Source organism: Erythrolamprus reginae, chromosome 7 (genome assembly GCF_031021105.1).
Source record: "Erythrolamprus reginae isolate rEryReg1 chromosome 7, rEryReg1.hap1, whole genome shotgun sequence".
Classification (NCBI taxonomy): domain Eukaryota; kingdom Metazoa; phylum Chordata; class Lepidosauria; order Squamata; family Dipsadidae; genus Erythrolamprus; species Erythrolamprus reginae.
This window is the reverse complement of record NC_091956.1, coordinates 86,862,638-86,873,695: the sequence shown is the minus strand read 5'-3', so window position 1 is coordinate 86,873,695 and position 11,058 is coordinate 86,862,638. Positions and strand designations below refer to the sequence as shown.

Below are 11,058 nucleotides of genomic sequence, written 5' to 3'. Positions count from 1 at the left end.
AATCTCGGTTTTGTTCTTTTTTTAATACAGTAGCCACATTAACTTGATGTTCCAACAGCGGAAGAAATAACCATAAACGTTCTTGCACAATTTCCTATCAAAGAACACGGCCTTCCTCTGGATTATGGGACTGGAGGGTCCAACACTCCCACTCCCATCATCCACACTTTGGGAAGGATCCAGACAGCAGTGAATGGGACATGCAGGAGGATTTTACAATTAAGTCCTTATTTTCTGTTTAACAGTTTCTCCCCCGAATGTCATCACTCTGCTAAACAAAAAATCCCCTCACCATTGTCAAACTATTCACTAGGGTTACATGGCTTTTACTATTAGTTTTTTCACCGTTCCCATCACCCATCTCCCCCCACTTATCATTGTGTGACTGTAACTGGTTGCTTGTATCTTACGACTTATATTAAGATTGATTGCTTCCTCATTGCTTATTTGACCCCTATGACAATCATTAAGTGTTGGACCTCATGATTCTTGACAAATGTCTCTTTTTCTTTCATGTACACTGAGAGCATAGGCACCAAAGACAAATTCCTTGGGGGTCCAACCACACATGGCCATTAAAATTCTATTCTATTCTATTCCATTCTATTCTATTCTATTTTCATTTAGAAGATGCATTTTTGTGGTGAGTGCCCAATAGCTCATTCTAATGGCTTCCCTCGTATACAGAGGTAATATTCTGCCAGTTCATACCAGTTCAGTTTTAGTAGTAGTAGTAGTAGTGGTGGTGGTGGTGGTGGTGGTGGTGGTGATCTGCCCCTGCCCACCCGCTCTGGTGTTATGCCATCCCATTTAGGATTATTTTGTAGCCGCACGCCTGCTTTCAAGCCATGGGTTGTGAGCAAAGGTGCCTGTGTTGAAGGCAGTGTAGGCACATACAGATTTGTGAACCTGTAGGGAAGGTAAGTGAACGACCCCTCTGGTCCTATGTACTTTACAACGTTTACCAAAGAGAGTTTGGACAACAGCTTCACCCATTACTCCCGGTTTTATTAAACAAGGCACAATTGGCTGAATCAAAAACCACCTGCTGACCACTCTGTATAAATGAAGACCTGCCAGTGATAAAGCAAACCCACAAAATGCTCAGCCCAAAGCAAACAAGCCCGGTGGGAATCCTGCCAGTGGCGACAGTGGGGATGGATGGTGCCGAGCGCTGCAGGAGATCTACTGGAGTTCTGGGGAGTCGAGCGTGGACCCATTCCTGCTTCTTCTGACCCACCTAGCAGAAAGGGACAGAAATTGCATTGGGAAACGGCTCGGTTTGTTTAAAGAAAATCACCCACCCACCCAATCTCCACGGATGGTGGATGTTTGCAAACCTACCTAGAAAATCCCCAGCTGCTTCCTCCTGTTGATGTCTCTCTTGAGCTGGCAAAGATTACAAGGACCACAGAAAGTGACCGTCAGGCAGTCTGAGCAGATCGACCCCTGAGGAGCAAAAAGAGAGAGAAAGGATATAACGATCCTGAATCCACTTCAGCCAGGGGATCCTACAGGCACGGACAGGTGCGCAGAACCAGGAGGGGGGGGAAGGGTTTTTTTCTTCTCTTTCCCCCCTTCTGGGCTCTGGGTCTGTTTTTCCTGTCTCAGTAGATGAGGTTGAATGTGTATAATTGTAGAAGAGCTGGGCGTGCGTTTGTTTGTGTGTGTACATGCACATACAGTTTACATAGTGGATAATGTATATTTTTGTGTGCCTGTGTGTAATAGGTATGTACACCTATGGTAAATATACGGTACATAGAATTAAAGAGTATATTTTGGATGTTCAGTCATAGTAAATAGAGAGGGCATCTCTTGGTGGCGAGGAGAGGCCAGGCACCCTAACCCAAACCCTTGACGTGAGTGACATCACATTGGCCACCTTTAAGCCAGTCACATGACCTTTAAGTCACCCCGGGTCACATGATCATCAAGTCACTCCCCACTTGGTCACATGGCCAGCAAGCCACACCCACAAAATAAACCACGCCCAAAGTGTGGTAGTAAACATTTTTGAAACCCTTCACTGGTCCCGTTCTATATTTTGAACTATGGTTTAGTGTACACAGTGAAAACAGTCCAAAACCTGGCTCTTATCTGGAGACTTTTGTTTTCCCTGTCATGATTTTAGGTGTGACTGATGTTCTTCCTCTGTGAAACACGTAAAAGACCACAGTCCAACCTCATTAAACTGGACACACCGTATGACAAAGCAGCCTGATATGGGGAATAAGAGACACTTTGCAACAGGGTTCGAGCCAATTCGCCCCATAAACGTTCCTGAAAGACGGACTGAGCAAGACAGACGTCCGTTTCCGCTCCTGCCCCTGTGTGTTGCTCTTAAAAGAACCTGGCCATTTTTTTAGACACACATAAGATCTCCAGTCAAGCTCTGCTGAAGAGCGAGGAGACCTTCCTACTCCAAAGGGCAAGTCAATAATTACACTGGGTGGAGCATGTGGTGCATACGTGTAGGGCAGGAACAGTCATGCGTGGGGTGACCCATGACCTTTGGACACCTGAAGCTGAGAACTTTGAAACCTATAATGAAACCAATGGCTGCTTCTCTCCTACAGTGGAACCGTTGTGTAGTGTCTGTCTGTTTATCTCTATCTATCTATCTATCTATCTATCTATCTATCTATCTATCTATCTATCTACCTACCTACCTACCTACTTGCCTGCACAATCTGAAGTTTCTGCACCCTCTTCAAAGGTGCCCCCATCTTCATACATCATACAAGCCCATTGTTGTCCTCTTCTCTAAATACCAATCAAGGAGTTTAGTTGCTTTCTTGCAGAGGTTTTACAGTGGTGGCATTCCATTTTTTCACTACCCGTTCTGTGGGCGTGGCTTGGCTTGGTGGGCGTGGCAGGGGAAGGACACTGTAAAATCTCCATTCTCACCCACTCCAGGGGAAGTATACACTGCAAATCCCCATTTCCTCCGGATCAGCTGGGATTTGGGAGGCAGAGGATAGGTGGGGGCAAGGCCAGTCAGAGGTGGTCTTTACTGGTTCTCCGAACTACTCAAAATTTCCACCACTGGTTCTCCAGGACTGGTAAGAACCTGCTGAAACCCACCTCTGGTAACATCATTAGTGTTTGGGTAATAAAATGCGACAAAACGGTCAAGCCAAACATCAGCCAACAAGCTTGGTCTCCAGCCCATCCCCTGCGTTAACTACAGCAATTTTTCTCACATCAATCTTTTGCAGCCTAGGAGCTAAGTGGCACCTTAAAGATAAATAAGGCACATGCCGTTATACAAGCTATTATAGATCAAAATAAACCTCATTGTGTGGACATTGATCTGCACAAATATAAGCTTGAATATGTTTGTTAATCTTTAAGGGCAAAAGTTCATTGATGTTTAACCTGAGTGACTGATAGTTCTGGTCCCCAAATGACTTCAACGCACTTTGCAAATCAACCATCAAAGCATTTTTTAAATAAAGAAAGGGTATATTGTGCATCAGCCTTGAAAACAATACTTCTGGCTTTATCCTAAAGCAGTGATGGTGAACCTTTTTTCCCTCGGGTGCTGAGAAAGCATGGGTATGTGCTATCCCACCTGCGCAGGTTCCCACACCCATAATTCAATGCCTGGGGAGGGCGAAAACAGCCTCCCCCACCTCCCCGAGGGCCCCCTGGAGGCCAGAAATGTCCTGTTTCCCAACCCCTGGTGGGCCCAGCAGGCTCGTGTTTCACCCTCCCCAGGCTCCAAAGGCTTCCCTGGAACCGGAGGAGGGTAAAACTGCCCTCCCCCATCCCCCCGGAAGCTCCCTGGAAGCCAAAAACACCCTCCCAGAGCCCCCGTGTGAGCCAAATATCAGCTGGCTGGCACCCGCATGCATGTTGGAGCTGAGCGAGGGCAACGGCTCATGTGCCAGCAGATATGGCTCCATGTGGCACCTGGAGCACTCGTGCCATAGGTTCGCCACCCCTGTCCTAAAGGATTCTTTTGAGCTTTGAAGAATAAATTAAATCAAGTTCCTGAATTTTATGAGAAAGCAAAACGGCACGGTCACGAAATGGTAACCGTTTAAGGCAGTGGTTCTCCACCTGGGGGTCGGGATGTCTTTGGGGGTCAAGCGACCGTTTCACAGGGGTCACCTAAGACCTTCATGGGAAGAGACAAATTTCCCCTGGTGTTAGGAACCAAGGCTTCTATTCTGCTGCCTTGGAACCTATTTTTACAATCCGACCAATCAGGCGTTTACAGTGGGAGTGTCCCTCTGAGCTTCCTGCCAATCAGCTTAAAGCTCTGTTGGGAGAATGGGCGCTAGACTTATGGTTGGGGCTCACCACCACATGAGGAACTGTATGAAGGGATTAGAAAGGTTGAGAACCGCTGCTTTATGGACTTTGTGCTGAAAGCAGAAAAAAATGAATGTATGTTTTATGGCTTTGGTGACCAGAAAGGGAAGAATTTGGCAAGAGCCACAATGGAACCTTAGAGAGATTGGAGAAAATGTATGTGCGTTGATGACTTTTTAAAAAATTAGAAGCTGCTCCATTATATATACAGGCAGCAGCTGTTAAGTGAGTTTGCTCTCATCACAGCTGTTAAGTGAATTGCTACAGTTATTAAATTAGTCACTTGGTTGTTAAGCGAATCTGGCCCCCCATAGATTTTGCTGACCAGAAGGTCTCAGAAGCCGATTCCATAACGCCAGGACACGACAACCGTCGTAAATATGAGCCAGCTGCACATGTATGAATTTTATTAACGTGACCATGGAGATGTCGCAAAGGTCACAGTGTGAAAAATGTTCATAAATCAATTTTTTTCAGTGTTGTTGACATTTTGAATGGTCATTAAATGACTGGTTATAAGTTGAGGATTCCTCTATTTTTCTTTCTCTCGTTTTTCTTTTTTCACTTCCTTTATGTCTAAGCTTGTTTTGTTTTTACTTTGCAAGAAAAACTTTTTTCAAAAAAAAAAATACAACTACAGTGGCCCCTCTACTTACGAACTTAATTTGTTCCGTGGCCAGGTTCTTAAGTAGAAAAGTTTGTAAGAAGAAGCAATTTTTCCCATAGGAATCAATGTAAAAGCAAATAATGTGTGCAATTGGGGAAACCACAGGGAGGGTGGAGGCCCTGTTTCCTCCCAGGAGATTCCTAGAGAGGCCCCACGGAGACTTCTCCCCGCCTTTTCCAGCCCTGTTTCCTCCCAGGAGATTCCTAGAGAGGCCCCACGGAGGCTTCTCCCTGCCTTTTCTGGTCACAGTTTCGGAGGATCAGGTTTGTAAGCGGAAAATGGTTCTTGGGAAGAGGCAAAAAAAAAATCTTGAACGCCCCGTTCTTATCTAGAAAAGTTCCTATGTAGAGGCCTTTGTAGGAAGAGGCACCACTGTAATTGGAAAGGAAAAAGAAAAAGAGAAACATTGTGATGATAAATGAATTTACCGGAATCCTGTACAAAGTGCGATATCGTGTCCTCATAGCCACAGTAGGACCACAGGAACAACACTCGTCCATGTCTTTGGCCACTTTGCAGCCCAGGCAACAGTAGCAGAAGGTTCCACACAGACCTAGGGGAGCAAGCAAAGAAGCCTCAAGTGAAAGCAATGGCACCTAGACCCATATATCACTTCACAAAGTCGGCCTGTTGCCCCCACAATCTGGGTCCTCATTTTACCCACCCGAGAAGGATGGAAGACTGAGTGAACGTTGAGCCTGGTGAGATTCAAACTGCCAAATTGCAGGCCGCCGGCAGTCTGCAGACGTAGCCTGCAGTACTGCACTCTAACCACTGCGCCACCACGGCTCAAATGAACATTTCTCTGCCTGTTTTTAAAATAGGCATTCCCAAAGGGTGGGGACTCCAAAATATGTAGACACGGTTAATAGCTCTTGCTACGATGTCTCAGAATTGCAGGAATGGTCACCCCCACCCTCCCGTTGGAGAAGCTGTTGAGGAAGACCTCTTTAAAGGAACAATAGACTTTCATAACAGCCTCCTGTGAACCAGAAATTTCCAATTGCATTGTGTCACCGTTTTCCAGATCAACAAGGTGTTTGCGACTTAGAGCTCTTGCTTATTAACAGCTGGGATTATTACACATTAGCAACCGGTATGTCAGACGAGTGGGTGTGTTGCTTTAGAATTCTTGCCTTGCAACCGCCCGGGAGAAGATTTGTAAGGAGGTTTCATCCCACACGACTTCATCAGCAGGATGGACACGGCATCCTTCTTACGTGGGGACGAGGGAACTGTGGGAGCTGCGTTCGCACATCTTAAAGTTTCCAAAGTTGAGAAACACCGAGAGAAGATGGATAGACCCAGAGACTATGGGTATGTGGTGGGAAGGACCTAGTTCAGTGATGGCACAGATGCCCCAGGTGGTACGTGGAGCCATATCTGAGGGCACGTGAGGCCTTGCCCTAGGTCAGCTCCAGCTGGGTTTCTGCCTTCCTTTCGGCCATTTTCACTCTTCCCAGGCTTCAGGGAAGCCCTCTGGAACCTGGGGAGGGCGAAAAGTGGTCCAAAGGGCCGACCGCAGTGATGGCGAACCTTGTTTTCCTCAGGTGCCAAAAGAGCGTGAGTGTCCACACCCATAATTCAATGCCTGGGGAGGCGAAAACAGCTTCCCCTGCCCTCCTGAGGTCCCCTGGAGGTTGGAAATGGCCTGATTCCCAACTTCTGGTGGGCCCAGAAGACTCACGTTTCTCCTTTCCCAGGCTCCAAAGGCTTCCCTGGAGCTGGGGGAGGGTAAAAACGTGCTCCCCACCCCCCTGGAGAGTCTCTGGAAGCCAAAAACACCCTGTTTGAGAGGCTGGGCAGGGCTGCACTCGGGGTATCAGAGGCACCCAAACATTTATCTTCTGTGGGGTGGGGAAAAGGTGTGTCTTGTGCTCTGAAAATTCCGATAATTAATCAATATAACTTGTTCTGGATTTCTGCCTCCATCGCACACTGACGGGAAACGAGTGTAGGGACTCTTTGCTCATAGCTGAGTCAACATTTAAAGGAAGGACAATTCGGGACCAAAGCTTCCAGGGATGAACTCCGTCCCGTAAGGATTCACTCACAGATGTTACAGTCATCGCCGCAGTCACAAAGCTCAGTCTGCCACTCAAAGCTCCTGGTGGTACGGTGACATTGTGGTTGAGTGACAATAGGGGACATCTCCATGGTACCACTGGTGGTGAGGGGCTCCAACCTAGGGTGGAAAAGGGAAATGTCCATTAGAGATTTGCCCAAGTGCAATCGGGCATTTATGATATAGTCTCTTTCAACCCAAGTTTTCTGGATAAACTTAGTAGCTGGAATAGGGGGGACCAGCTGGACCTCTTGGGACTCAGAATTGACCTCTGAGACCTTTATGGGTGGCACCTCCAGTGTGCAATCAACATTTACACTTAACCATAGAGCAGGTGCTTCTCAATGATTTTCTGTCGCCCCCCCTGGCCCCCCAGAAGACGTAAATATTTTGCACGCCCCAAACTCTCCCCTCGGATGATTGCAGCACTCGGCACGTTTTCGCTGAAAAAACTCAAGCCGCATATCAGCGTTATTGGGGTGTCATGTGTTTAACTGACACCTTAATTTATTTGGCTTCATGATTGTTCCATCTGGCTTGACAACCAGCCTGCAATTGGATTCCAATTAATACTCAGAAACAGAGTTGGGAAGTATAATAGTATATTGTACAAGGAAACCTGTTGAAAACCACAAATTAAAGCGAAGAATGGCAGAATTCAAAGCGACCGGCAAAACTGATAAGGAATGTTCCCAAAACAGAGTTGTAACTTGGCCAATAATATAATTCTATTAATAGAATTCTATTCTATTCTATTCTATTATTCCATTCCACTCCACTGAGATTGGACAACTATCCATCACTCTTGCTGGATGAGCAGCCTTCCAGTATCTCAGGAGCTGCCACAAAGAAGAGGGAGTCAACCTATTCTCCAAAGCCCCTGAGGGCAGGACAAGAAGCAATGGGTGGAAACTAATCAAAGAAGAGAAGCAACTTAGAAGGAAGGAGAAATTTCCTGACAGTCAGAACAATTAATCCCTGGAAGAGCTTGCCTCCAGAAGTTGTGAATGTCCCAGCACTGGAAATTCCTAAGGAGAGATTGGACAACCACTTGTCTGAAATGGCATTGTGTCTCCTGTCTGAGCAGGGGGTTGACTAGAAGACCTCCAGGGTCCCTTCCAACTCTTTTATCCTATGTTGTATATTCTCCCAGAGAGCAGTGTCTCTCTCTCAGACTCTCTCCGTCTCCTTTCAAGATTCCAAGCCATATGCAATTATCACAGGCCACACAAGTGTTAAACAAAATAACAGGAACTAAAACATACAAAATCCTCCCACCATAAAATTGTAAATCCCTGTAAAAGCAGTCAAATTGGACATTACTTCATTCTCCGCACACCCTCTCTGGAATCACTCGGCCTTCCCTCAATTTTGGCTGGAGTCTTTCCTGGAGCAAGATATGCTGACCACAAGGACCCATGCAGGTATCATCTTGGATTGGACTACTATCACTTGCTCTATGTGGGGCTGCCCTTGAAGGCTGCTTGGAAGTTAGAGCTGGTGCAAATTACGTCTTTTCACAGCTCGAAGCTGTAGCAGAATAGCACAAATGTTGTGTAAGTTGTACTAGCTGCTGGTTGGCTTCTGGGTCCAATTGAAAGTGCTGGCCATTTCCTACAGTCTTAAGGCTCAGATCCCCGTTATTTGCAAAACTCTCTCATGTGTGTGGGATTTATTTACAAGCTGGGGAAGTATACTGAAGACTATGCCCCTTCTGCCACCACCTGAAGTGAGTGCGGTAGACATTCCACACGTAGAAGACAAGCATAGACACTTTCAAATAAAACCACGTCATTCGAGATAAATCACAAGAAAGCTGCAAAGAACTCCAGAAGGATTTCTTTAAATGCTATCTCATCATAATTTGATCTGATGATTTATATAGCTCAACCTTTGGAACCTTGGTCGTTGGTGAAAGACTTTGACTTGGCCACGTCCCAGTTTGGTCTCAGTTGGGGTGGGAAACTACCCAGTATGGCATTCTGGCTTAGGAATTCTTGGGCATACAAGCCCAATAAATGATTGATAGATAGATAGATGGATGGATGGATGGATGGATGGATGGATGGATGGATGGGTGGGTGGGTAGGTGGGTAGGTAGGTAGGTAGGTAGGTAGGTGGATGGATGGATGGATGTAGACAGACAGACAGACAGACAGACAGATAAACAAGATAAATAAATTCTGAGAGTTGAAGTCCACGGGTTGTAAACTTACCATAGTTATCTAACTGCATGGCCTCTATTGATGTAATTGCTTCTTTCCCCCTGGTCTTTGCAAGGTCTTTGGGACCTCCCTCAGCTTGAGTTGTTGGCTCAGATGGCTAAAGAGAATTGCACCCCTAACCTATGTGGAGATCCACCCTATTCATTCTTCCTATCGTGACTTTAGGAATAGAAGAGGATTCCCCGTGAGGGAGGGGTTATCGATTATCAAGCAGGCTCTGGTCTTCTCCGTTGCTAGAAGGATTTGAACTTTATTGACCTACTTTTTGAACTGTTCTCCCTGTCGCAGCATCCGCTAAGGAAGAAAGGCAAAACCTCTTCATCGGAGTTCCTAATTTTCTTCCCAGTTTCTGCTTTTCTGTTTATGCTGAGGGGCAGAGGCTCCTTGGGAAGAACCCGTGGGCTTCCAGGCAGTGGAAAAAGTGCTCAGCTTTATTGGAAATCTCACGAATCGGGACAGGAGGGACGTTCAAACGTTTTCCCTACAGGTTTTGTGGGCGTGGCTTGGTGGGGAGGATCCTGCAGAATCCCCATTCCCGCCAGTAATGGGCTGCTCCTGGTGGGGACAACACAGTGGGGGGTAGTAAGTTTATGCACTTGATAGTTTTTTTTATTGTCCTTCCTTCTCCAGTACCTTAGTATGATCCTTAATTATTTTTAAAATAGGAAATAATTAAATAGTCTGTTTTTGCCCATAAATGCTTTCATCATTTTAATCATGATCTAGAACTGAACTTTTATAGCAATTCAAGAAAATGCAGCTTCTTGACTAATCTGTAATCATGCTGAACCTTGTGGGTCCAGTACAAAACTTTAAAATGTTACTACAGGGAGGTAAAATTCTTTTTTCCTTGGCAGGAAGAGATGAAGAGTAAGATTTTTTTTTAAAATCTAACAGTTGCCTGTTGAGTCATTGATGGTCAAAATATCAACTCTGTATCAATCCTACCTGCCAATCAATACTTCAGCTTCAGCCGCAACAACACACGCACACACAATCATAATTAATAATAATAATAATTTATTAGATTTGTATGCCACCCCTCTCCGCAGACTGCCCTGAGTCTAAGGAGAAGGGTGGAATAAAAATCGAATAAATAAATAAATTCCTAAGAGGTCTGGTACAGGGCTTGCATAAGCGCACCAACGTGCCTATTGTCCCTACAGATAAATGTCCTCATTTATCTCTATTTTTTTTGTTTATGTTTATATCAATACCTTCTATAATTGTATATGTTTTGACTAATTAACTAACTAAATAAATAAATAAATATTTTTTTTAAAAAAACTCTCCCTTCCCAGTGAAAGTGGGAAAAAACAGTGAGAATCACATTTTAATGATGGGATCAAGACCTATTCTATATATTTTTTTCCTCTTGGGAAAAATGGAATTATCATGTACTATAATATTTACATAAATTGAAAAACTATGTGTACTAAACTGCTTTTAAATATGTTTTTCTAAAAGGTTTCTTGAGGGCAAGACTGTTGAGTGCTGACAACATTTAAAAATTATTCTGGACGTTTGCTTTTCTGACAGCAGATTGACAGCTCTGGGCTGTGTGCCTGCTTTACGTTTCTTTGTTTTTATTTTCAGAATTTCATTAAGCTTCTGGAATAGTTTTGTTGGTTTCTTTTGCTTCGCTTTTTTTCCTTCCCGAGACTTACAACCCTGAGTCTACAGAGAGGGGCGGCATAATTTATCTAGAAACTTTTTTCCTTTCCTGCTGCCACGATATTCTGCTTTTCACTGCTTTGACCTCGTTAAAATCTTCTTTG

General features: G+C 45.0%; 1 protein-coding gene across 1 annotated transcript; it reads right to left on the bottom strand.

Annotated features, from left to right (window-relative positions):
* Nucleotides 1-1,032: 1,032 nt before the first annotated feature.
* Nucleotides 1,033-7,147, bottom strand: LOC139169995 (placenta-specific gene 8 protein-like). Its single transcript, XM_070756698.1, has 4 exons — nt 7,045-7,147; nt 5,419-5,543; nt 1,345-1,449; nt 1,033-1,240 (listed from the first exon to the last, which is right to left on the bottom strand). The coding sequence occupies exons 1-3, from the start codon at nt 7,145-7,147 to the stop codon at nt 1,345-1,347; spliced, it is 333 nt and encodes a 110-aa protein (XP_070612799.1). The 3' UTR covers nt 1,033-1,240.
* Nucleotides 7,148-11,058: the final 3,911 nt, after the last annotated feature.

Bases quoted from the DNA above. Each gene is read 5' to 3' on its own strand.
- LOC139169995 (XM_070756698.1), bottom strand. From the start codon at position 7,147: ATGGAGATGTCCCCTATTGTCACTCAACCACAATGTCACCGTACCACC. The intron at 5,544-7,044 runs GTGAGTGAATCC...TTGCTCCCCTAG, and splicing joins CGGCGATGACTGTAACATCT to GTCTGTGTGGAACCTTCTGC. The intron at 1,450-5,418 runs GTAAATTCATTT...TTTGCTCCTCAG, and splicing joins GCACTTTGTACAGGATTCCG to GGGTCGATCTGCTCAGACTG.